At 45.8% G+C, this 25,888-nt stretch overlaps 1 protein-coding gene across 8 annotated transcripts in view; it reads left to right on the forward strand.

Annotated features, from left to right (window-relative positions):
• Nucleotides 1-25,888, forward strand: part of CASZ1 (castor zinc finger 1) — a 183,593-nt gene that overhangs the window by 145,826 nt on the left and 11,879 nt on the right. For 6 of the 8 annotated variants that reach the window (XM_065650274.1, XM_065650276.1, XM_065650275.1 and 3 more), the window contains 11 exons: nt 1,009-1,849; nt 4,582-4,650; nt 9,246-9,336; nt 11,362-11,526; nt 13,423-13,595; nt 14,183-15,051; nt 16,689-16,833; nt 18,022-18,085; nt 20,351-20,511; nt 23,883-24,005; nt 25,285-25,620. In XM_065650274.1, coding sequence (XP_065506346.1) covers nt 1,009-1,849; nt 4,582-4,650; nt 9,246-9,336; nt 11,362-11,526; nt 13,423-13,595; nt 14,183-15,051; nt 16,689-16,833; nt 18,022-18,085; nt 20,351-20,511; nt 23,883-24,005; nt 25,285-25,620 — 3,037 coding nt within the window. The remainder of the gene's footprint in view (nt 1-1,008; nt 1,850-4,581; nt 4,651-9,245; nt 9,337-11,361; nt 11,527-13,422; nt 13,596-14,182; nt 15,052-16,688; nt 16,834-18,021; nt 18,086-20,350; nt 20,512-23,882; nt 24,006-25,284; nt 25,621-25,888) is intronic. The other 2 variants (XM_065650270.1, XM_065650278.1) reach the window with 1 other exon arrangement.

Raw genomic sequence — 25,888 nt, forward strand, 5'->3', positions numbered from 1 at the left:
AACAGGCTTTCTGCCCTTCTCTGGAGCCAACAGCGGGGCAACAGCTCTGTCTGTCCTCAGTCCAAATCCTGATGGAGAGAAGGCTGTTCCGTATCCGTTTTGCACCTGCATGGACCTTTCCCTTTCCTGGTCTCAGTGGAAGCTGTTCCCGGCTGCTCAGAAAGCTGCCTGTGGGTTTCTGCAGCCTTCACTGAGCTGTGGCTCCTTTTCACGTGGAGAGTAGGAGCTCTCCAGTCATTGGGAAGGAAGGAAGCTGAGTGGAAAGAAATCTTACAAAATCAACAGGGAAGGGAAGGACTGCAACAGCTATGGGGAATTATCCTATCTTTGTCTTGCCTTCTGCAGTCCTCGCCCCCACTCCTCGCTGCTGAGCTTCTCATGCATATAGCCTTTGCGGCTCTTCCCTCACCTTCACTCATTGCTACCTCTGCTGCTTTTCTTCTCTGCTCTGCACGTCTCCATTCTGCCCTCCTCCTGCTCCACCCCATACATTGTCTTGCCCTGTTTCCCTTATCTGTTTTACACCGTGCTGTCCCCAACACACACAGTGTATCTCAAGTGTTCCTGCCCCCCCTTACACATGCAGACATGCTGCCTCCGTGCCCCTCCTGCCATTTACAGACACACACAAGGACAGACCTGTACAAACCTCGGCATATTGGCGTTGGTCTCACTTCCAGTAAAATTACTTTTTCTTCATATTAGGCCAAGGCAAGAGTGCAGAGACATTTATGAAACTTTGTTTAATGTACTGAAAAGCCATCGGCTAGAACATTTAGGAAATTGATTTTCCTGGCATTGATGAACTCTTTTTATTTTACCCCAGTATTAATTACTTTTTTTTTTTAAACAAATTAATTTAAGAGTCGTAAAACCTAACAAGTGAGCCAAACGTCAGTAGATCATGTTCCCATCTCCCCTTACTCCCCCTCCCCGCTACTAGTGCTGGTATGGGAGGAGAAGAAATATCAACGCCTCGCGTGACTCTCTCACTTTGATTCTCTGTAGGGGAAGCTTCATCGCTGCGAGATTATGCCGCCACCACCATGAATGAGTTCCTGGGCATGTTTGGCTACGATGATCAGAACATGCGGGATGAGCTGGCCCGCAAGATCAGCTTTGACAAGCTGAACGCTGCTACCTCAGAGGCCACTGCGGCTGCTGCCTCTCTCCCTGGCGAGGATGCCATGAGCAAACGAGCCCGCTTCTCCAAGTATGAGGAGTACATCCGCAAACTGAAAGCTGGAGAGCAGCTCTCTTGGCCCATGCACTTGGCCAAATCTGAGGAGCTGGGCTCCAAGCTTGGCAAAGAAACTTCCTCAGTGCTGGCACAGCCCATTCGGGTGCCAGGTCCAGATGCCTCCATGCTGACGGAGACCAAAGCCACCATCCTGCCGCTGCCCTCTCCCAGCAGTTCCCAGATGCAGGGCCTGATGTCACGGGCCTCCAAATACGACTTCTTCATTCAGAAGCTGAAGACGGGTGAGAGCATCAGGCCACAAAATGGCAACACTTACAAGAAGGCCTCCAAGTATGACCTAGAAAACGTCAAGTACTTGCACCTTTTCAAGCCTGGAGAAGGAAGCCCAGACATGGGAGGAGCCATCGCCTTCAAGACAGGCAAGGTAGGCCGGCCTTCCAAATATGATGTGAGGAACATTCAGAAGCTTACTCCAGTAAAAGCTCCAACACCCAGCCTGGCCCCTGCTCCCCTCGCCAGTACCCCCAGCAGCGCTCCTGTGGCTGGGCCAGAGCAGTCCGTCTCATTGCCATTCAACACTCCTGAGTACCTGAAGTCAACTTTCTCCAAGACAGACTCCATCACAACTGGAACAGTCTCTACAGTAAAGTAAGTGTCCTTTCACTTATCTTTGTATTAGTGTATTAGGGATCATACCTGAAGTATCTGTGGATCAGTGAGCAATTCCAGTTAGTATGATTATATACTGCACTGTTCATGTGATGTGGGTTTTTTTTTTTTCTCTCTGTTGGAGTGTCTGCTCCTCTGTTGCACCTTAAATCTCTTATCTTATTTGCACTGAGGACGTGGCCTGCCATCAGCAGTCACAACCATGACTCTAGAGCCCACTAGTTCCTGGGTTTGTATGTTAAAATGAAAGATGAGGGAACGTGGTGCTGTTAGCACTCTAAGGTCAAGGTTGTAGCTACTTTACTTTCTCCTTCTTCTGGTTCCCCTGGCATCCAGCCGTGTCTGTAGGTGAACCTGATTCTTGCTTCCATTTAACTCAATGGCAAAACTCTGCTGACTTTACCGTTAGCAAGACAAGGCTTTTTGTTTGTCCCAGAACTCAGAAGACATTTTGGTGCCTAATTCCCGTCAATTTTCATAGGACTTATGCATGGGGCCAGGCCTGTGTCTTCTCAATTTGTGTGTTCCTTACACAAATAGAGGTGATTCAATTACCCCTTACACTGGGCAAACTCATTAGCCCAATTACCACTAATAACCTCCTACACATACGTTGCTGGCAATCTCTGCAGTGATACCATTGACTGAAGGGAGATACCTGAAGGCCTTGCCAAGCCTTGGATTGCTTTTTAATGTGGCTTCCAGAGGTGGTAGCTGTCGAAAAGCTACCTGTGTATGTGAGGCTGCAAACAGAGAGTGAGGGACTTCTCTGCTTTCTTGTCATGGTTTGGATTTACTCATTTCTCACTGTGAACTTGGTGCTGTTGTGAGCTGTGAATCCCATGGGGTCATTTGTGGTAAGTCTGGGACCTCTGGCCTGCACTTCCATGGCAAATGCCATCACGTGCATCCTACTGCTTTGCCCTCTGCTAAGGAGGAAGGCGGGTCTATGTTTAATATGTGGACCTTGGAGGCCTTGGGCTGAATCCTCACTCAAGTGGTCTTTGCAGTCTCAAGCAGGTCTCATCCCCCACTTTCCATGTTTCTGCATCTGGAAGACAGAGCTAATGGTACCATCTTTGTGTGAAACAGTCACCTCCCAGCTGCTTAAAGAGAGATTGGGAGCTCTATGGTTAAGGTGTATGGGACAGGGCAGAGGATTATTAACATTTGCATCTGGCCTCTGCTCAGGATGAACCCTGTGTGTGCTCCAGATGGCAGACAGGGACTCCTATTAAAAAACACTGTGGTGTAAATATTCCTGTAGGCACAGTGCCTTGTTGTGATGGGTGACTTGGCCAGGGACTCTGTGCCTGAAGAGTCCTCAGAACGCTTGGCTGCCTGGAGTTCAGTGTCCATCCTAGAGCTGTGCTTGGGGGCTGTGAGACTCTTCTTCTCTGCTTTGGTGTTGCACTGGGATCCCAGTTTGATTTCCTTTCCCTTGCTCATTTCCTGCCACTTGCAGCTGTGGGTTTGCAGCACCCTGGTGATCCCTCCTCTGGCCACAGAACTTCCTCGACTGGGGCATCATGATGGGCTTGCAACAGGAATGGAGGTGACCAGGGACTTAGCTGGCAGTTCTCAGTGTCCTCATCACACACTGGGGTACAGAAGAGGCTCTGGTCCCTTCTCCTTCAGAGTGCTTACTAGATAACACACTTTTGTGACAAAAGACAGCAGCCCACTAATTGTGCTGGTGGAGGAAGTGCTAACCGTGGTATTGGGGACCTGGCTTTCCCTTCACAGTTCCCACTGGGACCAAATAACCTGCCAGGAATCACCCCTTACTCTCACACATATATGCTAGTCATGCGTTTAAACTCTCTACCATCTAATGCTATAACCTGCCCTGAACTGATCTGCCTACTTCAAGTGAACTCTGTGCAGAAGTGTCCTTGTTTAAATCAGGGTTCTGAGCTGTCTGGAGATTGGGTGGGGGAAAACTGAGAAGGAAGACTGCATACAGCCTGTCTGGCATTGCTTTGCTATGCCACTGTCTTGTAGGTAGCCTGGAGTCTGGCCCTGTATCTCTTTTTCCTCTTGCTGACCTCATAGAGGATGTAATTTTTGTCTGCTTCCTAATGAAGTTAAGTAACCCAGGCTTACATGACAGTTGGTCCAGTTGGGTTGGTTTTCTCATTGATTAAAAAACATAAACACCTTTGCTGCTGTATCTGTCTATTGGAGTTGGGACATACGTGTAAAAAAGGGGGCAAGTAAAGCCCCATCTAGGGGGCTGTAGCCACGTTGCCAGGACTGGGTAGCAGTAGGAAATGTGTAGTAGCTCATGGCATGGCTGAAGCAGAGTCTTTTCTCCCACACTTGAGGCTTTATGTGCACGTAAGGGCAGCGTTGCAAGGTGCTCCAGGGACATGTTTGTTTTCATGTGGCCATCACTTGTTTGTATATGGGTATTTAGTTTTTTCTGTGGAAAAAAACAGGTTTTCATGGTTGCTCTTAGTGTCTCCCAACAAACTGAACTAAGTCCTGCAAAGAGAGAACACTCAGGAGTGGTGGTGGGCAGACTGTGTGGTTCCCTAGGAAAAGAAGGCACAGGATTTGGAGGGTATGGGGGGGGGGAGGTGAAACCCATGGGTGTCTTTCTGGGCCCTCTGTCCCGGTGTGTCAGTGGTGTGTGACAGAAACAAGGAGCTTAGACTGTGCCCTGTTCCTGCCTCCTAACCGGCTCTGTCCTGTGTGTTTCTCATTAGGAACGGATTACCCACTGACAAACCAGCTGTCAGCGAAGACGTAAATATTTACCAGAAGTATATTGCCAGGTAGGCAAAACTCTCACTTTCTTGGGGAGACGGCTGGAAGTAAGAGGGTGGAGTGGTGGTCTCGTCCATCTGGATCAAGTATTTAAACCAGTCATTGGCACTTCCATTTCCCTCTGGCATCTGTATTTGCTCTGTTCCCCGGCTTGGGAGAGCAGTAGCTGTGAGAGGTGTACAAGCATGCCAAGAGCGTGCTCGGCTCCCCAGAGCTGTTAGACTTTGTGACAAATAGTGGAAAAATGTTTCACTGCAGAAGCCCAGGATTTAAATGGGAGCACTGTCTCTTGACTGTCATTCTTTCTGTCCATTGCTGTGCTGTCTTCAGCCTTTTTCCCCTCTCATGTCCAGTGCCTGCGGGATGCAAGCAGAGAACATCTCACCTCTGGGAATCTAGGCTGAAGGAATTCACTAGTGACTCAACTTAGGCAGCTCTCGGCATCTGTGTGGGATGTTTATCCTAGAAAATTTTGCAGCTCGTTTATATGAGAAACCTTCACTGAATAAGGTGCAGACTAGGGCACCTTATCACAGCTCTGGGCAAACTTAGGTCGGGAATGAGCGATGCTGAGAGGGAGCCCAAGGTGGTTGTGGTCAGAGTGAGTAATGCCATGAGAGCCAGAGGGACAGAGGAGATTATAGCATAAAACCTGCCTAGTTTATAGTTCGCAATGTAAAGAGTCCATCAGCCTTTACCCCTGGCCTGTTGGATCCTCCATCTGTACAGTGAGCACACTCACTGCAAACACCCTTTGTACACAGAAGCCGCTGCTGGGAAGATGCGAGGGAAGATCTTGGCACATCAGCAGGGGAAAAGGGTGGGAGCAGTGCTCTCCCTAGCTGGGGAGTGGAATGAGAGGTGATTTCCCATCCATTCCTTTTGCCCAAATCCCTGATGTAGGAGTGGGGGCAGAAGACCACGTGGAAAGAGGACGGTTGCAGCTCCTCAAGCAGCAATGCCTGTAGTGCATGTGGCAACTCACTGCCTCCTGGGAGAGCAGAGGATTGAAAGCAGCGGGGTTTAAGCCCAGTTTTGTGTGGGGCAGCAGGAACAGCACCCTTTTTATTGCTGAGGCTGCAGGAATCACTGGTGTTGCAGTGAGAGAGGAGAAGCCACCCTTTGTGTCCCCAGTTCCCCTCTCAAGCAGAGACCGGTATAAACACTTCACCCACATCCACTGTGCAAGCCCCTTCCCCTGGGTCAGGCAGGTAACTGAGGGAGGCTTGTGAGATCACTAAGGGACACCACATCCTGCTCAAAAAGCTCCGCAAGCCGCCCGTTGGCAGCACAGCCACTTCCCTTCAATTTACACACAATTTTAAAAACAGTTTAAAGCCTTAAAATCAAGGGGTGGGGGGAGAGAGGCACAACACTCTATGTCTGTACTGCGTAATTAGCTTAATGAGTTTGCCAAAGCCACTGCCAAAAGCTGCCCAGGGATAATCTATTATCTCACACAACAAAACAAAACCTCTTACTTAGCTAGTTTGGGTTGGGTTGTTTCCCCCACCCCCCTGTATATTTATAATTAAAAAAAAAAAGACCACAGAAAAAAATTATTATTATTATTATTAGTGCCTCAGCAGATGGTGCTTCTGGCAGCACTTGCTTAAATATTTATTTCTGTGTGGGTTTCCTCCCCCCTTGTAATTGGGGTGGGTTTTTTTCTTCCTTCTTTCATATCATCGTTACAGGGTAATGAGTCTGTAAACACTCTCTAAGCTTGCTGACTGCTTTATTTATTATTTTTATTATTATTTATTTATCTTGGTTTTTCTTTCTAACTCTTGCCAGATCAAGACTCGTTCTTTCTGGCCAAAAAAAAAAAAGTGAACCGATTAAAGTAAGGGAAGGGGGAGGGGGTTGTTCTTGTGAAAATGAATCTATGTGCCTGTGTGGACAATTTAGGGGTTTGGATTTGCATATCAGTGTGACTAAATGGTCTGTGAGTTTCCTTGTTTCAGGTGTGTTTGTGTCTGATCACGTGCATGGAAATTGTGGGTACGCTCATGTAAATTAAGAGGGGTGTTGATGTACCTTAGAGTATGTGCATGTAAATGTGCGCGTGTGTATGCGTGTAAGTAAGTGTGTGGGGTGTAAGCTTTCCTGTTATGAAAAAGCTAAACAGATGCTGTGCTTTAAAAATTAATAGCTTTGAACTGTTTCAAGTGTCAGAAGAAACACAGGATAAATATAACCCTTTAGGAGCCTAACCTTCCAGGCTGAGAGAGCAGAATTTCCCCGTTGTGCTGTGTTTGCTGCTTCCCTCCTTCCCCAAGCACACGGTTTGGTGGAACACTTGCCTCTCCCTTCCTGCGCTGCAGACGCCACACACACCGTCCGCGGCACGTGGAAGGGAGGGCAGGAGTCTGAAGTGCTTGTTTGGCTCTTGCTTTTAAAGCTGAGCCCGTGAGTTTCTCCTGCTAGGAGCAAGTAACTCATCCCAAACGGTCAGATCTCTCGGTGTCTGGCCCTTTTATTGCAGCTGGCATCACTGGTCATTTTGCATCCTCGCTCTTGATAATATTTTGGACTGGTTTGTTTCGAAGGTGTGTATTTGTCAGTGAGGTCTTTATCTTCCCCTGCTCCCTGCCTGGCCTACGCTCCACAGTTCTCCAGCCCTTTGCTCTCGCTTTCCCCTCTCGGGGAGGAAACTTTCCACAGAGCAGTTTCTTTCCTTTAAAGCTGTTCGTGTAAAGTCCCGGACTAGCAGGACCAGTTGGTTCAATTTGCTGCCGAGCCGTGCGTACCTGCCTAATGCCACGGTGACTCAGTGCTGCCTGTGCCCTGTACGAGCCTCACAGTTGCCCAGGCGTTGGGCAGGAATTGCTTCCTCTCCTTTCAGCTCCACACCTTTGTTTGTGCAGCCAGCCTCGCTGTTTGCCTTGTGGTTTGTTTCTTCTCCGCTGCTGAGGTTCGTTCCAGTTTCTCAATCACCTGTTCTGACGTTATCCTGATTTCCTGCAGTATTTCTTCTCCTTCCCCAGGGAAAGGCATGTCTGCTCCTGGCATCTGTCCCTGTCTCCCTTTGTGAATGCTGAGGCAAAGAAGTCATTTAATTTTTTAGCAATGTCTATCTTTTCTGTCAATTAAGTCCCCTTTCCATCTCCTAGAGGCCCTGCTGTCTCCACAGTTGACCTCCCCTTCCTTACTGTGATTCAGAAATGCCTTATTTAGTACAGCTTTTCATCCTGACTTTTTCTATCCTGTAGCTTAGTGTTACCTTACCTTATGACAATCCATAGTCTTCCCTGCTCCTGCCCCATTCCTTGATTGCCCCAGGACACTCTCACTCCTCTAATTTTTCCTTCTTATCCATTGCCCTTCCTTGTTTCTTTCCCATGCCCTTTATCGTATGCACTCCTGCTGTGCTTAGCACTAAGTGACGTGAGGAACCTTTGAGGAACCTTTGAGCAGATGGTACTTTATCTTTGAATGTTTCCCCTCTGAGTCTCCTTCTCTGCGCTGCTTTTCCCTTTCAAGCTCTTCAGCTCTTCCAGGGTCCTATAGAATATACATCAGAGAGTTCATTGCACTGATTAGCCTGTTACTGGATCATCGCCTTTTGCCAATTACTGATGTGTCTGTCTGTCAATATATTCTGCGTACTGTCTGTTTGTATGTAGATAGTCTATGGCCTTTCTAGGGTTTTTTTCCAGCCTGTATTTCAGGAGTCTCCAGATTTACTGTGTGGAATGCTCAGTGGTGGCCTGCAGAAACGGATTAGGTGCATGTTGTTGGCTGCTGCTTCTTGTGTCCTACTTTGAACAGCACTGAAGGCAGGCTGAAAACCCCGTTCTTTTGCATTGTGCTGGTTTTTGTTGTGAGCAAATACTGTATCCACGTGGAAACTAGTAATTAGCAGGGCTGTTGTGCATGGGAGAAGATGCAGGGGTGAGATGGTCAGCCTATAACGCTTCGTTCTGTTCCTGTTGATCCATCTCGCTTATCTTTCCATTGATCTGTCCATCTTATTGAAAGTTCCTATATAATCTTGCCACGATCATCTTCTCTCTGTGTCATTTACCATCTAATCCACTGGTTTGCAATCCTCTCTGTAGGGTGTCACCATACTGTGATTAAAAAAACATCCTGAGGCATAACTTGTACAAACACATAAATGCCTGAGCTTTTCTGAGGTCCTACTAGATGGATGTATACCTAAAATTTAGAATCCATATTTGACCAATGTTTATTTGTCTCCTTCTGGCATGGGAGATTTCTGAAACTCACTGCCATGGTATCTAAACTCATACATGAGAATTTTAGAATTGTATGATATTTAATTCAAGGATCCCTCCTTTCTTACTCTTCTCCAAGTAAGCATCTTAGATAATGGTGATGAATTTCAAAGGGAAGGACAGATGAGGGCTGTACAAGACCTGAGTGATCCTGCTCAAGAAACACCTTTAAATAGTGACCAATAAGAAGAGGAGGGTGGGTGGATCACCATCCTTGAAGGAGATAAAGGAGGTGGGGTTTAATGCCATAAACATGTGGAATGAAAGCAGGAATGGGACTTAAATTTGTACCTTACTTGTAGACACTAGTGTCGGGATGCGGTTTCATTCTCTCTTCTGTCCTTCTCTCATGTTTGCAGGTTCTCCGGCAGTCAGCACTGTGGACATATACACTGTGCATACCAGTATCGAGAACATTACCACTGCCTTGACCCAGAGTGCAACTACCAGGTAAAAAGATAGTAAAAATTATTAGCACAGCTACCTGAATATTAAAGGGGTACAACCTAGGGGAAATGTCCTCCTGTGCCCTCCCCCGCCATGCACACACACACCTCTTCACTTTTCCACTCTGAAAGAGGGCAAGATATATTTTGAACTTACTAAGATCCTATTTTGTTCCCATTTAATCCAATCCAACACCATTTAACCAGACCCAGACCACTGTAATGAACAGAATATAGATCAGCTCAAGTCAGTGGGAACTACTCCAGTGAAACCAAGAGAATAAATTCTGCTGTGTTACAAATTGTGCCTGAAACCAGGGAATGCTGATCTGTTAGTCTGTCTCTTTCCCTCCTGCTGCCTGAGTGACATTGTAGCAGCAGTATCTGCAACAAAACACCCAATAAGACCAGCAGCAGGCTGGATTTGTGGGGAGAGGTGGGGGCAGGAGCATGTGGGATGCTGTCATGACTGGGAGAACTGCCAGGGTAGCGACGTCAAGCCAGCGAGTCCCGTGCTGTGTTTGTTTACCCTCTTCCCAGGTCTGGGAGTTTGACACTGCCATTTCTGTGGTCAGGCTGCGTGTCTGTTTAAGTGGGAATCCCCAAGTTTGCCTCGACTGTGCATCAGTCACCACTTCAGCTCTTCCCCAGGAGACCTTTGGGTCTCAGAGGAATGAGTCTGACCACAGTGCAGGACGTTGATCTGGATCTGCTGAGCTTGACTGTGGGTTTCTATTGATCAAAGGAGAGTTTGTCTGCATGTAGTGGTCCTCCTAGCCCAGCATTTGGTAATCGAGTTGAGTCTGTCCCAACTGTGACATGGATATCTCTGCACCAGAAAGAGAGAAACACAAAGGATGGAAAGACAGAAAAACCTATTAGTATGATTGGCCTCGTGATTATTTCCTAAGGAGTCTGGAAGCTGCTTGCAGAGGAGCTGTCTGGTCTCGCAGGGAATAAGGATTTAGGCTGCTTTTTAAAATGCAAATTATTTTATGGCTGAGATATATTTTAGAATAAGTAACGCTCTGTAATAAGTGGGCACAAATTAACGATGATTGGCAATAGCAATCCTGTATGTACACCCTGGGAAATCATACCTCCAGCCTCCAAGGGATTCCTTTTGAAATCTATATCCATATATTCCCGTGCCAATACCAACGAGATTGATCAGGATTGATATTATAGGAGGAAAGAGTGGAAGCGATAATCGTTTGTTTCCTATGAGGGAGACTAGAAAAGTTGTTAAACATTAGAATACAGGCCTTTTCAATTACTCCTCAAAATAAATAGATATTGATTTCTTTTTTAAAAAAATTAGATTTACTTTCCCACCTTCACTGTTAAATATTGATGTCTGTGGGAAATAGAAATGAAAAGCTTCATTTTAAAGGCACTTAGCCTGCTCTGACAGTGGGGTACCCCTTCATTACTTCAAGCAGGTAGATGAAAAGGATATTCTGGTCATACAGATGTAGTTCTAAGCTCTACTACCATCTTTTTCTGTGTCTGGAAGAAAGTTCTGTGTCCTTGTTTTCCTAATTAAGTTGTCCTACCTTGTAGGGAAGGCAGAAGACTTGCAATGGGAAAATACTATAAAAGAGCAGAGTGTCTTTCCCAGTTTCTAGTCTGACATGAATGTGGCAGCCAGTGTCTCGCAAACCACTACAGTGGGTGCTTTGGAAGCTTGGATTACTGTTGTAGGCTGTTTAGTTCACTGGTTTGCTTTCTAACTATAGCAGTTCTTGAGATAGTAGCAGCTAAAATTATGTCAGAAGAATTGCAATCTTAAAGCTGCAGGGAGCCTATTCTGGACATCACCCCAGTGTCATGTTCACAACTTTTCACCTGTATATACTTTACCAAGAAGATACATGCACACAACTCCTCTTTAATCTGACTCTCTTGGGGTGATTACTGCTGAGCTTTAAACTCCTGGTACCATAAGTTTCTTAACAACAACAAAAACTACCCCTGCCACCACCCACTCCCATCACGTGTCTCACTGTCTGTCTCTGTATCTCTCCAGAGATTCACTAGTAAACAGGATGTGATTCGGCATTACAACATGCACAAGAAACGTGATAATTCCCTGCAGCACGGCTTCATGCGCTTCAGCCCCTTGGATGACTGCAGTGTGTACTATCACGGCTGCCACCTGAACGGGAAAAGCACACACTACCACTGCATGCAGGTAACTGCTGGACCGCGAGCAGAGGGCAGCCCACCAGGAAAAACAAGAGCCGCTGTTTGAGCCACTGGGTCCTTTTTGGGGTGGACTGAAAGGATTCTTGAGTTCTGGCAGCCCAGCACTTCTTGTTAGAGAGCAAGGGGCTGCCCTGTTAAAACAGAATAATCAGGCAGCCCTTGGTGAAAGCTTTTCTGTCCTGAAAACTCAGGTCTTCCTGCCCTATCCCAACAGTTTAAGACCCCAGTTAAAGTCACAAGGCCTTAATCACATGCTTAAATGCTTTGCTGGGATAGACTTCAGCATATGTTTAACTTGGAGTCAGGTAAGCTTTTTGAAGTCAATGAGGCTTAAGCACATACTTAAATGTTAGGCATGCACTCAAGTACTGTCCTGAATAGGGATTGGTTTAAGCATGTGCTTACAACATTTGATAAATTGGGAACTTCATGTGACTTTCTTTTGATGACATTTTTTGTTATGCTTCCATAATATTGATTTTTCAGTTTCTTCAATTGACCAGGATGGGATTTGTTTAATTTTTTTAGAGTACAAGGAATGTTTCACATCTTTAAGTCACTCTGAGTTTGAATAGAGACCCTCATTGACACAACTATATATGGATAATTCCATCCTCTGCCCACTGTCTTCCAGTAAAATAATGCCCATGTAGGCAGTGTCTTACAGGAAAGGTGTCTGAATATAAATTCCCAATTAAAGAAAATACCGCTTAAATGGCAGAATTTGTGCCATCCATCTCATGGGGTTTTTTTCTTTATGTCCATAATTGGTGTGGATAAAATTCAGTTAGTTGTTTATATAAACTGACATTTTTTTAGGCTTTAGCACCAAGAGCTGCATTGCAAATTATTCCTAAGGAGGTTTTTGTTTAATTCTTTTTTTTAATGCCATGCAGGGTCTGTCTTTTTTCAAGGTGTCAGTGTGGAGAGAGAGAGGCTCTTTTATATTGGAAATAGCTGGAGATCCTTTTTTTTTTTTCTGGGTATTTGTCATGGGTTTTGTTATTGCCTGTTTGAATCAACCTGGGCTGAATTAAGAGGTGGTGTTTTCGTTCTCTTCACTTCTGAGATGGTGCAGGCATTGGCACACGTTGTGCTAGAGAAGAGAAGGAAAAAAAAATCCTCCCTCAGCAGGGCTGAGGACGTTTTCAGATTCCAGTGTTTTTTTACTCAATATGGCAAAGTTGCCCGCTTTACCCAGAGGAAGGCAGGTTTTCAGCATTCCGTCCTCGTCACACCATTCCCATTTGCTGCACGAGTTTAAAATTATTGAAGCGGTAGTCTTGAACAGTGATGGGGAAAAAGAGCCACCAGTTTGCTAAGATCAGCTGAGCATAGGGGTTTATGCTTTGCTAGAATTAAACCCTGATGTTACAAGCTCAAAGGATTGGCCTCATGTTGCACCACGCTGCCTTACGTCCCAGAAAGACTAAAGAGGTAAATAACTCATTCCCACTCAATTCTGTATTCCCCAGCTAGATGAAAGTCCTGCTTTGTTCTATGTCGCTCCAAGATAACAAAAAGTAATGGCATCTGTCAGTTTTCTTTTCTCCTTAAGAGCAGGAGCCCTGCTTACTGCCTCCCTAAGTAGGCATGATTTTCTGTAGCTGGTCTTTTATCCCTTTGCATCTTCCCCTTCTTTTTGTACCATTTCACGCCCAGAGAGTTTTTTTGGTGGGGTTTTTTTGGAGGTATTTTTCCCCACGACCGCTCTATCAGTCTTTAGATAAGGGATTAAAGTGATGACTTAATACTCCTAGAAGTGCACAAATGGAACTATTAAATGTATGTGTGCTGCTCGCATGTTTGTTATTGCTGGTAATAATGGTAGGCTGTTAAAATGCTGTGCTGATGACTGACTCCCTGTTTTGGCTTGGTGTAGGTGGGTTGTAACAAGGTCTATACAAGCACCTCTGACGTGATGACCCATGAGAACTTTCACAAGAAGAACACGCAGCTCATCAATGATGGTTTTCAGCGGTTCCGCGCCACGGAGGACTGCGGCACTGTGGAATGCCAGTTCTATGGGCAGAAAACCACCCACTTTCACTGCAGGTGAGACAGTAGGGAAGGGGAGGGATCCTGCCCCAGAGTTGTGTGGTCTGTTTGCCTCCTACTGCCAAATCATAAATTGAGGAGTACACACAGGGACTTGGTTTTCCCTGCTGTGAACTTCTCAGTACTGCTCTTGAGATAGAACTCATGCTCCAGGGCAGATGTGATTTCCAGAATCTTGACATAGGCCACTCTGAAGGCAAGAGTGGCCTCTCTGTGATCTGAGGAAACTGTACTCACTAGAAAATACATCCTAGAGTCATTTGGGAAAGAGATCACAGTGCTCTTCCGAGTCTGATTGAAGCAGGCCTTTAATATATTGCTAATGGCACTTCCATGCTAGAGTTCTTCCCAGCCAGCAGTCAGCCTGCTCATCCCTTTCATGGCCAGACTCTGCCTTCTGTACACAAATGCTCTTCTGTTGATTTCTGACGTTCTCAGGAAGAGTAGGAAAGCACAGTTTGTACCTTAGTCCCCTTGAGCTTCTGTTTTGGTTGGAACTTTCCGTGGTGGGTGCCTGCATCCCCATGTTATTGTGCTCCTAGCCCACATAGCCCACCACCCTCTCCTCCTTGATGCCCTTGCAGGCGACCTGGGTGTACATTCACCTTCAAGAACAAGTGTGACATTGAGAAGCACAAGAGCTACCACATCAAAGATGATGCCTACGCCAAGGACGGCTTCAAGAAGTTCTACAAGTATGAGGAATGCAAGTATGAGGGCTGTGTCTACAGCAAGGCCACCAACCACTTCCACTGCATAAGGGCAGGCTGTGGCTTCACCTTCACCTCCACCAGCCAGATGACCTCCCATAAACGCAAACACGAGCGCCGGCACATCCGGAGCTCAGGAGTGCTGGGCCTGCCCACCTCTCTCTTGGGGTCCAAGGATAACGAGCAAGAGGAGTCCAGTAATGATGACCTTATTGACTTCTCCGCTATGAGCTCGAAGAACTCCAGCCTGAGTGCCTCCCCCACCAGTCAACAGTCTTCCGTTTCTCTCATAGTCCCAGCTACACCCACCTCTGCTGCTGAGCTGGCTTCCTCGCAGGCCACCAAGTCTGCCAACAGCATGACACCAGCCACCAAGATCTCCGGCCTGCTCTCCCAGGCTCTGCCCAGCAATATACCCCTGGCCCTGGCACTCTCCAACTCAGCACTTCCTGGAACACCTGGATCCTTCTTCCCCATCATCCCCAGCCGGGTCTCTGCACCGCTTTCTGCCAGCTCAGCTAATCTGATGACCGCTGGTTCTTCTGGCACCAATCCGACCTCATCTGCTCCTACAGATTCCTCATCCCAGGCCATTTCAGGATCTGGTGAGCCCGCAGCTACTTCTTCTCCAGCTCCAGCAGCATCTATAATGGAAAGGATCTCTGCTAGCAAGGGATTAATCTCTCCTATGATGGCCAGGCTGGCAGCAGCTGCACTCAAGCCCTCTGTGGCCCTTGAAGCAGGTGAGCTACCCTCATGAGTTGTGCTAGTGGTGGAAGAGCAGGGCCTGCTGACTGGAGAGGAGTCAGTGGGGCCTCCCTGCATGGGACTGGAGGTGGGGAGGAGGTAGTAAAGGAACATAAATGGGAGAATAAATTTTGTTGCGTCCAGTTAACCCTTGAAGAGGGCAATCTTGGCAAGGTTTCCACGGAGACTGGCTATGCCCACATGGCCAGAACAGAGGCAGGAAACGCAGCTTTGCCCACAAATGGAGTAGGCTCCCACCAGATCTGAAGGAAGAGTGTTTCATGTGTTTTATCTAGTTTGCTGTAGGCTGAAAAGAGAGAGGCACTGTGTTAAAAATGGAAATGAAGAAAAAGCTTGGCCAATACTTGCAGTCTATACAGCAGCCTAAGCTCTCTTCTGCAGATGGTATCGAGTTTTGGCTGGGCCTAGTGGTGTTGATCCTGTAGCTCATTGCCAGTTGTTTTTCTGCTCGGGGGGCTGGTTTGTGCTCCAGCTCTGTTGTCGCCGCTGTGGTTTGGTGATAGTGTCGGTACAGTCCACAGACTGGCCCGTCCTCCTGCTCCTCCAGGCACAGGACAGGAGCGCTGTCGGTGTCCCCTTCTCCCTGCGAGCAAGCAGGGAGTAGGACAAAGTGATCTGATTAAAGAGGGAGGGGAACTTTCACATAGTTTTAAAATTATTATTTGAAAAATTGTTTCCTAAAGCAGAGAAAGGTCATTGAGGGAACTATTTTCCTTTATTTTTTAATAAAATGCCACTTGCTGTCTGAGAAGCAGCTCGCCGTCAGCTGTACTGCCGGAGGGTAAATTAATATTTCAGTCACTTGGGGATTGTGGAAAAAAGCTCTGCAGACATGTTCCTGTCAGCAACTTTTTTTCCCTCCTTTTTTCTTTGCTGTTCTGCCTATTTTTTTTCTTTAATTTGTTCTCCTGTTTTCCCCACTTCCCTCTTTTTTCCCTTTCCTTTAATTTGAATTTTTATTTCATGGGCTCAGCACTAAACCTTCCCCCCCCCCCAAAAAAAAGAAGAATTATCCCTTTTTGTGGGGCCAGCGTGGTGGCGGTGGCAAGAGGTCGCGCGGTTTGAACCAGGCCCGTTGGCTGTCACCTTCGATAGCCCCGGCGGGGCAGATGCTCCTGCTGGGCAGGCGCAGTCCGGGCCATCGCTGTCGCTACGGCAACGCTGGGATTGGGGACGAGGAAGGGGGCTTGACTAGCAGTCGAAAGCTGCCACATTGCCTCAGCATTAACAGAGTCTTTAATAAACGCTTAAGAGGCAGCCCCGCAAATGAGTTATGACAGTTTGTGCAGAGAATCAGGTCTCCCCCACGCTCCTTCCGCCCTTCTCCTTTAAAGGGCCCACAGCCTGGACAACTTTGACATAATTTTGCAATAATTATCACTTGAAAAATTTCCACGCTGGAGTGGACGTCAGAACCCATCATGTCAGCTTGGCAATAAACGCTGACCAACAATCCCAGCACTTCCCTCCCCCCACACTTTTTCTTTGCTTTTTCCATTTATGCACTGGTGATAGCAATTTAACTTATTTATTTGCCATTGTAACCTCATTTTAGACCTACATTTTTCTTTTTTTTTTTTTGTTTTCATTTAATTTCGATGTCTTTCTCAAGCAGGGAATGGACAACCAGCCGCTCCAGGACGGTTCCATCCAGTTCAGGTGAAGCAGGAACCTGCGGAGGCCATGGGATCATCATCTGCCACCAGCCAGGACTCCCTGCAGGAGCACAGCCTGGACCTGAGCGTCAAGGATCACGGGTGAGAGAGAAGCACACTTGGCTCTTCTCAGCAAGAAGTTTCTCTATCTGTAATAAAAGAGAACACAACATATTGATGACAGGCAATTTCAAAGGGGCTGAGCTGGACACCCCCAAACTGGAGGCAGGGAGGCTCTCGCTACTCCCCCTCAAGTGTGTGTTCTCCAGATTTTTTTGGGCTCACAAGCACCTACTGACTCTTTGCCAAGAGCCTCACTTTTTGTGCTCTGCTCTAGAACAAGCCACTGGCAAAGCTCCTTCTTTCACTTAGATATTCCTGACGTTGTCATCAGGAGCTGATCAAAGCTGCTCAGTGCCACACTTCACCACACATCACTGATGTCATAGGGCATGGAATCAGGTCTAAGAGAGGCACCTTCCCGAGAAACTGGACACACAAAACAACTGGGTGTCGGGCTGACTATGGTCTAGGTCTGGCACGTGCTCACCTATAGTTATGGTGATGAACGTTTGCACCTGTGAGATGTGAATGCATGTGTCGCAAAGCGTGCGTCCCACTTGTCCAGCATCTCCACTAAGAATAGGAGTGTTTGGGGATTGTTGCGTGTGGAAAAACTGCAGAGAAACTGATACTGGGGATAAGTGAGCCTGCTCCACTTTGACCTTTTTATACATTCCTTTCTGTACTTCATTTAAACGAGCCTCAGTTTGGGACCCCAGCATTTGTAGTCAACTACAGCTGTCACTGATGTATATGAAATACCGAGGTTGCCGTTCGGCACACTTAGCTGTGGCCATCAGGATTGTTGCGTGGCCTTCTCCTCTGCTGCCGAGGGGACCTGTGTCCCTGCCAGAGGGGTCTTCTGTCAGCATCCCCCCTGGTTTTGTGGCTTATTTTTGAGAAGTTCTAACAGGATGATGGAGTAAAACACGGTGGTTTGTGAGTCAGGTAATCAAAGAGTGTGATGGTGTGGACCATCACTGGAGGAATAGGTCTGGACTTTTTAATAGCTGAAAGAACTAAATTCTGGAAACTTAGGACCTTCTTTCTCTCCATCGTGGCTAGCACAAGGAAGAGTTTGGCCTGCCCAGGGGAGGGTGGGCATCATTCTCTTCCTCTGGATGTAGCAGGTGAGGAGTGAGGCAGCTTGAAGGGAGAAGGATTAATCTTGGTGCTCACAGTCCCTGTGCACATCTTAACTAAACCCTGTTGGTTTGTGTGTTCCAGTAATGAATCAAATGGCCACACAGTCTCAGCAAATTCATCTCTTTTATCCTCGCTTATGAATAAGGTAAGAGCCATCCATCAAACGCCTTTCATTCCCCCCACCAAGAGAAATTAAAGCTGCGATGGCGGGGAGGGGGGGGAAGAGATGCGTTTGTTTTTTAATGTTTTGCCTCTAATAAGATGAGTTTGTACCATTTAAATTTTGAGACCATTTTTCATCGGGTATAATTTCAGAGCCACTGCTTACGAATTAATTTAATGAACTGGCTGAAGAAATATATTGCAGCCTCTGACACCTTTTTTTTTATCCTTTCTAGACAGAGGAGGGCTCCGAAAGATGTTGTGGGGTTTTTTTTTCTCTCCATTTTTATTTCCAGAACCTGGCAACTTCTCTCTCTCTCTCTTTTTACAGTTACTCATTTTGTTTATTTACTTAAAAACATTTCACTGGGGGAGGGGGAGGAGAATAATTTGTTTTTATGAAAGAGAAGAAAAAAAAATTAGAAGTTTTGAGCCAAAATCATCAATTTCTGTCTTTCTGGTGTGAGTAATGGTGTCCAACAGAGCCCCCTTTACCATGTTCTAGAATATTTATTTTGGATAATACACGGTTTCTTTTTCCTTACTTTCTCCTTAAATTATACATCATCTCAAATATATATTTCCCTTTCACATGATAAATTCTACTGTACCAAGATTAATTTTGCTGTTGTATACAACTGCAGCAGAGATCAGGGCAGCCTTTGAGCCATGCTTTAATATTCTGCTGTGTGATAGGTTTTACAGGCATAACTGTTGCCATCCCCTCGGCTCTGGGCGTTACATGCACCAAGGCCATATAACCCTCAAGAGAGGGCAAAGCGACTTTGCCTGATAATCTCTCGCTTCCTTCTCTCTTATTTCATCACTCTTTTTCCTCTGTGGTGTTTAATTTCTGTCTTTATCTTTATACCACTTTTCTCCTCCATTGTCTCTCTGTTAGACTGGGGTTTTAATGTTCCCTTTTAAATTTAATTTCCTATTCGTTCCTACATATTGTCCCTTTAGCGATTTCAAACATGTAGCTTTTTCTCTAGTGAGTAAGTCTATTTAGTAAGTCTGTGTCTGGGGTCCTGAGTCATTCTGAAGGCCCTAGCTCAGAGAAATGCTGTTTCAGTAGATACTTCAGTTGAAAATCTCCAGAAGAATATCAGATTTAAGCATATGCTTAGAAATAAGCATTTGTTTGTGTGCAGCCCTGCATAAGATTCATTGTGTCGTACAAAATAAGTGTAGCACAGGTACAAAATATGGGTTCTTCAGGTTTGTTCCTTTTTTTAAAGAAGGAATGGGATTAACTGGTGGCATAAACCAGCAAAGAACAGAGCCTGTTCCAAGACTAAGGATTGCAGAATCAGGCTCAGCGTGCACAGAACACATTGCGCTTGCTTCTTCCTCTTGCTGCACATAATTTCTGTTCGTGGAGGAATCCTTCATTATTTGTCTAGCAAAAAGAACCCTTTACAGAAATGGAATGCCCAACAAACACCAATGGAAAGAGACGACCTGAATTTCTGACTCCAGCCATAAAGAGCTGCAGTCTCCACATAGCAGCAGGGGCTTTACCTTCAGGGGCATTAAGAGAGCCTCAAATAACCAGGGCTCCTGTAGCGTAGTGCAGTTTATTTGGGGGGGGCTGTCAGGCTTAATTAACTGATATTTATAAAGGGCTTCAAGATCCTCAAGTGGGTGGAGTTTATAATGCAAGTATTGGGCCCAATCCTGCATTTTATTCATGCTGTGAATTTCAGTGTTGTTACTGGAGGTAACTGAGAGCACAACAAAGCAAGAAATGGTCCAGGAAATTGTGTATTTATTCTGAAAGAAAATGTTCTCTCTAAGCACTCTTGAGTAATTTCTTTTTTCTGTCCTGCATATCATACACCTGGACCTCTAGACTGTCTCCATGTAGAATTTGAAGCCTTTCACACAGGCAATTTTTTTAGTCCAAGGATGTGAGGGAAATGTCCATGTAGCAGAGAAAGTGACATTATTTCTTTGTTGAAGTTAGTAAGCATTTTCCAGGAGCTTAAGTGGAGCCAGAATTTTTCCCCTCTTGAATAAGATTTCCTTCCTCCCACCGTACTTTGGGATAGCTGGGTGGAGGATGCAGAAGAGTGAGTGTTATTAAGTTTTGCTGATGCAGTTGAGGAAGCCTCTGCAGACTTCTTGTCTTCTCTCTTAATCTTTGAAGACACAGCTTTGCGTGGGACAGTCCTGAGGGCACTCGGACTGGCAGTGTCCACAGCTGTGTGCTGGGCTTGATGCAGCGTGTGTCTTCTTGTTCCAGATGTCCAAGTCCAGTGCCGGCCTTGGCAACCTGCTGAACGTTAAGACAGAAGGAGACGGCATCCAGGCTGGGGCTGGAGAGCCGACACAGCACTTGGGCAAGGCAGTGAAGGCGCTGGTCCAGGAGAAGCTCTCCGAGCCATGGAAGATGTACCTGCGCAGGTAAGGAGAGCATGGAACTGGGAATAGAGGAAAATTATTTCCTTTGCAAAGTGTCTGGCTCATTAGTTCACACTCGAATGCAGATTCCTCTTGAATTTAAAGGCTTAATTCTGTGATAGACTGATCACCTTTTGGAGTGCATGTAGTCCTCAGTCCTGGCTGGCTGCAGTAGGTGTTAATGTCCTATATCTGTCCGCATAGAATTATTTTGCAAAGGGATCTTGAGAGCCACATACGAGCACAGATCTTCACATAGTACTGTTAGCCTAGACTTCATCTTAGGCTCCTCTTTCTGTCCCCAGTCTGCAAGTCCAGGGGACCCACTGCAGCTTGCTCTTAGCACTGAGAAGACCTGTTGGACCAGGTTTAGTTATTATGCACAGGTCACAAAGGCCTTAAAATGCTTGCTGTGGCATTTCCTCTGATCATAGGAATAGGCCACTGAAACAAAGTAAGGAGTACAAGGGATATGGGAACTGGGATGGTTTCTGCTGTTTTGTTGTAGACAAGGAGGCTTGAAAGGAAAATGGAACAGATACAAAACTCGCCCACACGCACACACATGCACATACATGCCCAGACAGACACACGCTGTGAGCATACACAGATACACCCAGGCAGACACACATGGTTTGTGCGCTGCCAGAGATAGTTGCCTACAAATGCCTGTGGACACTTTGTAAATCAGAGACTTCAATGGAGAAGAGTAGAAAGTCTTCGGTCCATCTGCCTCTGGCCAGGGTAAGATCCTTCCCTGCAGTCTGTTTGCATTTTGTCCAGCCTAGTTTTAATTATGCCAAGCAGTGTGGCTGTTCTCTTGTCTCTGGGAGCATTATTCTACCACCTAATATGTTTCACTGTCAGGATATTTTTCATGGTATGCTGCCTGAATTTCCCTTTTTGTAATTTTGTTCCGCTTCTCCTGGTTATATCCCCTTGAACCACAGCAGACAATTCCTCTCCACAACTGGCGTTCACCCCCTTCAGACAGTCACAGCCTTTTAGCACACCGTTTAACCAAACTTATTTACTTCTTTTAATCTGATTCTGTAAATTAGTCCCTTCAACCTGCTGATCATGTTGTTCTGTCCTTCCTGCTGTTCCCTGAGCAGGTGCAGAATTGGGCTGTGTCACCACCCCAGACACCAGCAGCTTCCTGCCCCCATAGTGCAGCTCTCAGTTGTGGTACCTTGTTTGCATCTATACTGCAGAATGTATACGTATCATGTTTACCATCCCCTGTTACACAGGATTGCTTTTAATGTTGCTCTCATGAGTCCCCTATGTATAAAAATGCCCCCCCACCCCCCAGGTGTATTAGCTGTGAGTTTCCAAATACGACTCTCGTACTCTGAACCTTCTCCCTTGTCTTGCAAGGCCTCTCTCTGTTATTTTTCTCCTCCTCACTGGTGTTGCCAGCTCCTCCCAGTTTAGTATCTTCTGTGAATTTCATTAACGTGCTGTTTACTCCCTCTCCTAGATTACTAATGAAGATGTTAAATAAGCTCAGACCTAACCAAAGTCATCCTTGCAGCACTCACAAGATACCTCCTCCCAGCTCAATATGTTGCTGTTTGTCATTAGCCTTTGTTTACGGTCCTTCAGCCAGTTTTCAATCCATGAGGTAGCATTCACATCCAGGCCAATTTGAATTAATTCTAAGCATATGTGAGACTGCATCAAAATGCTTTACTAAAATCCAAATATATTGCGTCCCTTCATCCACTAATTTTGTAATTCTATCAAAAAAAGCAATTAAATTTGTCTGGCAAGATTTATTCTTTATAATCCTGATGCTGTTTATTGCTCATGGTTCCTTTATCCTCTAGATGTTTAATGATTTTCTCCTCCCTCTTAATATTTGTTCCATTACTTTACTAGAAGGAGAAGTTAAGACTAGAGGTATGATAATTGCCAAAGATCACTTGTCTTTTTTTTTCCCTAAAAGAATCAGTACCTATGTTTTTAATTTTTTTTTTTTTCAATTTCCTAGAACCTCCCTCTTCTCTATGGCTTAAACCCCAGCAAATAGTAATGCAATCAGTTTGTGAGTTAATTTCCGTTGTGCTTCAGGACATACATCATCCAGACTGGCTGATTTGTGCATATTTATATTTTCCAACCAGTTCCTTTATTTGCTCTCTAGAAGGTCTTCATTTTATCCCTAATTGTCCTTTTTGTCTTTAGCTTTCCTATCCAAGGCAAATTTTATAAGGCAGCCATTTTTTAAACATCACATCCCGTTTTTATCAGAGCTTCTTTCTAAGTGCAATACCCTTTGTCCCTGGTAGCTTGCACTAAATTGGTTTCTTACCTCTTACCACACCTTCACTTTCCTTCATCTTCTCCCTGCAAGCCTTCACTGGCTGCATGTTCTATACCCACTGACCTTCTTCTCCAGTACGAGATTTTTTGCTTTTTTCTTCACCCTCCAATAGTGAGGAGGTCCCTCCTGGGACCACACGGCCTGCTGTTTGTTTCTTGCTTTCCTGCTCATCAGAGCAATTGTAGTTTGTTGTATCTTAATTATGCAAGATTCCCCTGTTAAGTTTCAGATCCTTCCTGCCAGTGATTTTTCCTCGATTCCCTGTGATTCTGGAGTTTCCTGAAATCACATGTGCTACTCTTACTAAGTCTGGAGAATCTCAGCAGTGGCTCAGCAGTGAAACCACGCTTAGATTTTTTGCTGTCTTGACCATTTCCTCCGAGATGACAGGAGGCATATCTTAAATGATGGTTTTTGCATTGCAGCGTTGTTCCTTCTGTACTTCAGGGATTGTGCTTTTCACTAGTTATGCATACAAGGCTGTAATTGCTATCTAGGCAACACTTTGTCTCTCCCACCTGTGTAGTACCCTGTTGTTTCAAGGCAAGCGGTGGGCAGATTCTGGATCTGCATTCCCTTGAACCACAGTTGGTTTTTCCCTTTTGCTGTTCCCAGTAAATTCAAACAGAAAAAATAAACAAACCAACCTGTAATATTTCAGCAGTGTCCTCTTGGTCTGGATTTCCCTTAATTTACTAACCTTTCGTCATTCCTCAGAGCTTTGGCTTTTGTACATACGCACTCAAGAACACTAACGATTTTAATCTTTTGTTTCAGAGTAGTTCTGTATTTTGCTCTCACTAAAAGTGGATGGGAGTTTCTCAGTCAAGTTCCATTGGAGGGAAATGAGGTTTTTGTTCTGCATGTTCAGATCTATATAACAGGCAATAACTAACAATGCCAGCAGTGCTGTTTGTGCAACGGGGACAGTGACATTAGAAAACAGAATGGTAGTAGGTTTGAAAAGGAAGGAAAATAGGTCTGTTCCAACACCACTTGTCTTTTGGGGCCTCCCCTAAGATGCCTGCTTGTCTGCTTTGGCCAGGTTTGGTACCAAGGATTTCTGCGATGCACAGTGCGACTTCCTCCACAAGGTGCATTTCCATTGTGTGGTGGAGGAATGCGGTGCCCTCTTCAGCACCCTGGATGGAGCCATCAAACACGCCAAGTAAGTACCAGCTGCAACACACACACTGCAGGACGAGAGACGCGTTACTGAGTAACCCTGTTCCAGAGCAGGAACGTGGGCCCTTCTGAGGGCAGCAGTTTGGGCACCCACATGCCTCCTGTGCAAATGGGCTCAGCCAGAATTTGTGCAGAACGCTGTCCTCTTTAATAATTATCACAACAAACGTGTTCAACTTGTGAACAAGAAGTGTTTCTCACAGTGTTGGCAAGGCTAAGAATTGGACATTTGTGTGTTGCCATAGTCCAGCTGACAGATAACGTGTTCAAGGAGGCACATATTTCTCACAGCACACAAATACATCATACAAAGAAATAAGAAAATACAGGAGAGGATCCTATAAACCCAGCTGTTGTCACTGGATATGGACTTTTTATGGACTAGACAGCTCCCCATCACTGCAGTCATGACAAATCTCTTTTAACAAGTCTTCCCTAGCACTTAGATTATATCGTTTTGTTTAAGAGGTTCCCATCATGTGGATAAGGATCTCGAAGTGAAGCAGTCAAACTGTCCAGCCCAGCAGCAACCTCCTCCTTCCCTTGCCATTTCTCATCATTCTGGAAAGCAGCAGACAGCCCAGCGTTTGGTAGCCAGAACTGTATGACAGAGGTTGTAAAGCATCCTCAGAACTCTAGATGACTCCTGGTTGGAGATATATACTCCTACCGTTATAGTGAGGGGACTAGCAAAGGAAGGGTGAGATACTGGAAATTTTCCCTGTTGCAGATTTCTATAGAGCATAATCTGCGGTTCAAAACCGCGCCAAGTTCCTTTTGAAGGCAGTGGGAGGTTTGCCCGAGTAAAGAATGAATATGGCCTTCAGCAGCTGACCACAGGACTGGACATGAAGGGGTTTAAAGAGAAGGAGGCGTTGCAAATTTTAAGATGGAAAGATCTGTTAGGACAGTTGGTCTCTTGCATTGGATAGTTCCTTGTGGTTCACTGCTACAAACTACTGGCTTCTCACAACAGCCATGGGAAGCCTCACGGGCATATCGATCTTACTGACTGCAGTGATTCTTGCATCTCTCTGATGTCAACATGTTATTGCACCTTTCTGTCTCCACCCCTCTTAATTAATTCCCTTCTCTTTACAGACAGGAGGCCCCTAAATCTTTCCACAACGTTTGCAGAGCCCCTTTTAGGATTTAACCTCAGCTAATTTGTTTGCAGACTCCTGCCAGATTCTTGTTGATGTTTAATCAAGTTATGTGCAACGGTCAAGAATTTATGTCCTAATTACAGTGTCTTTTTGCAGTTTTCACTTCCGAACTGAGGGTGGAACTGTGAAAAGTAACTCTGAGTCTCCCTTCTCAACTGCTACTGAGAATAAGGCTTCGCTGGCCCCTTCATCGCCATCTGCTACTTCTGTCACCATGGCAAGCGCTCCTGCTCTCGACGTGCCCACTCCGAGTCCAGCTGCCGTGCCCTCTGCCCCCACACTGCTCGCTTGGAAGCAGTTGGCTTCAACCATACCCCAGATGCCTCAGATCCCAGCATCAGTGCCTAACCTGGCAACTTCACCCTTGGCAACGACCTCCCTGGAGAACGCCAAGCCTCAGGTCAAACCCGGATTTCTCCAGTTCCAGGAGAAGTAAGTCGTAGATGCTGCTTGTCTCCTTACGTCCTCTCCAGCCTTGCAATCCCCTCCTTAATGCTTTTCAGAGCTGTAGTACTACATCTCTATTCACCCACTGAGAGACCTTCTGTCTAGAAAGTACTCTGGGCTTTATCTCACAGAAAATTTACTTCTATAAAGTCTAGAAAATACCTTCAGTTATCCTAGGAAACAAACAGGATTTTCAGGTATATCTGGGAGCACTTTTAGGTATGAGTTTAGAGGAGAAATAAACTTGCTGACA

This window comes from Caloenas nicobarica, chromosome 22, assembly GCF_036013445.1.
Source record: "Caloenas nicobarica isolate bCalNic1 chromosome 22, bCalNic1.hap1, whole genome shotgun sequence".
NCBI classification, from domain to species: Eukaryota; Metazoa; Chordata; class Aves; order Columbiformes; family Columbidae; genus Caloenas; species Caloenas nicobarica.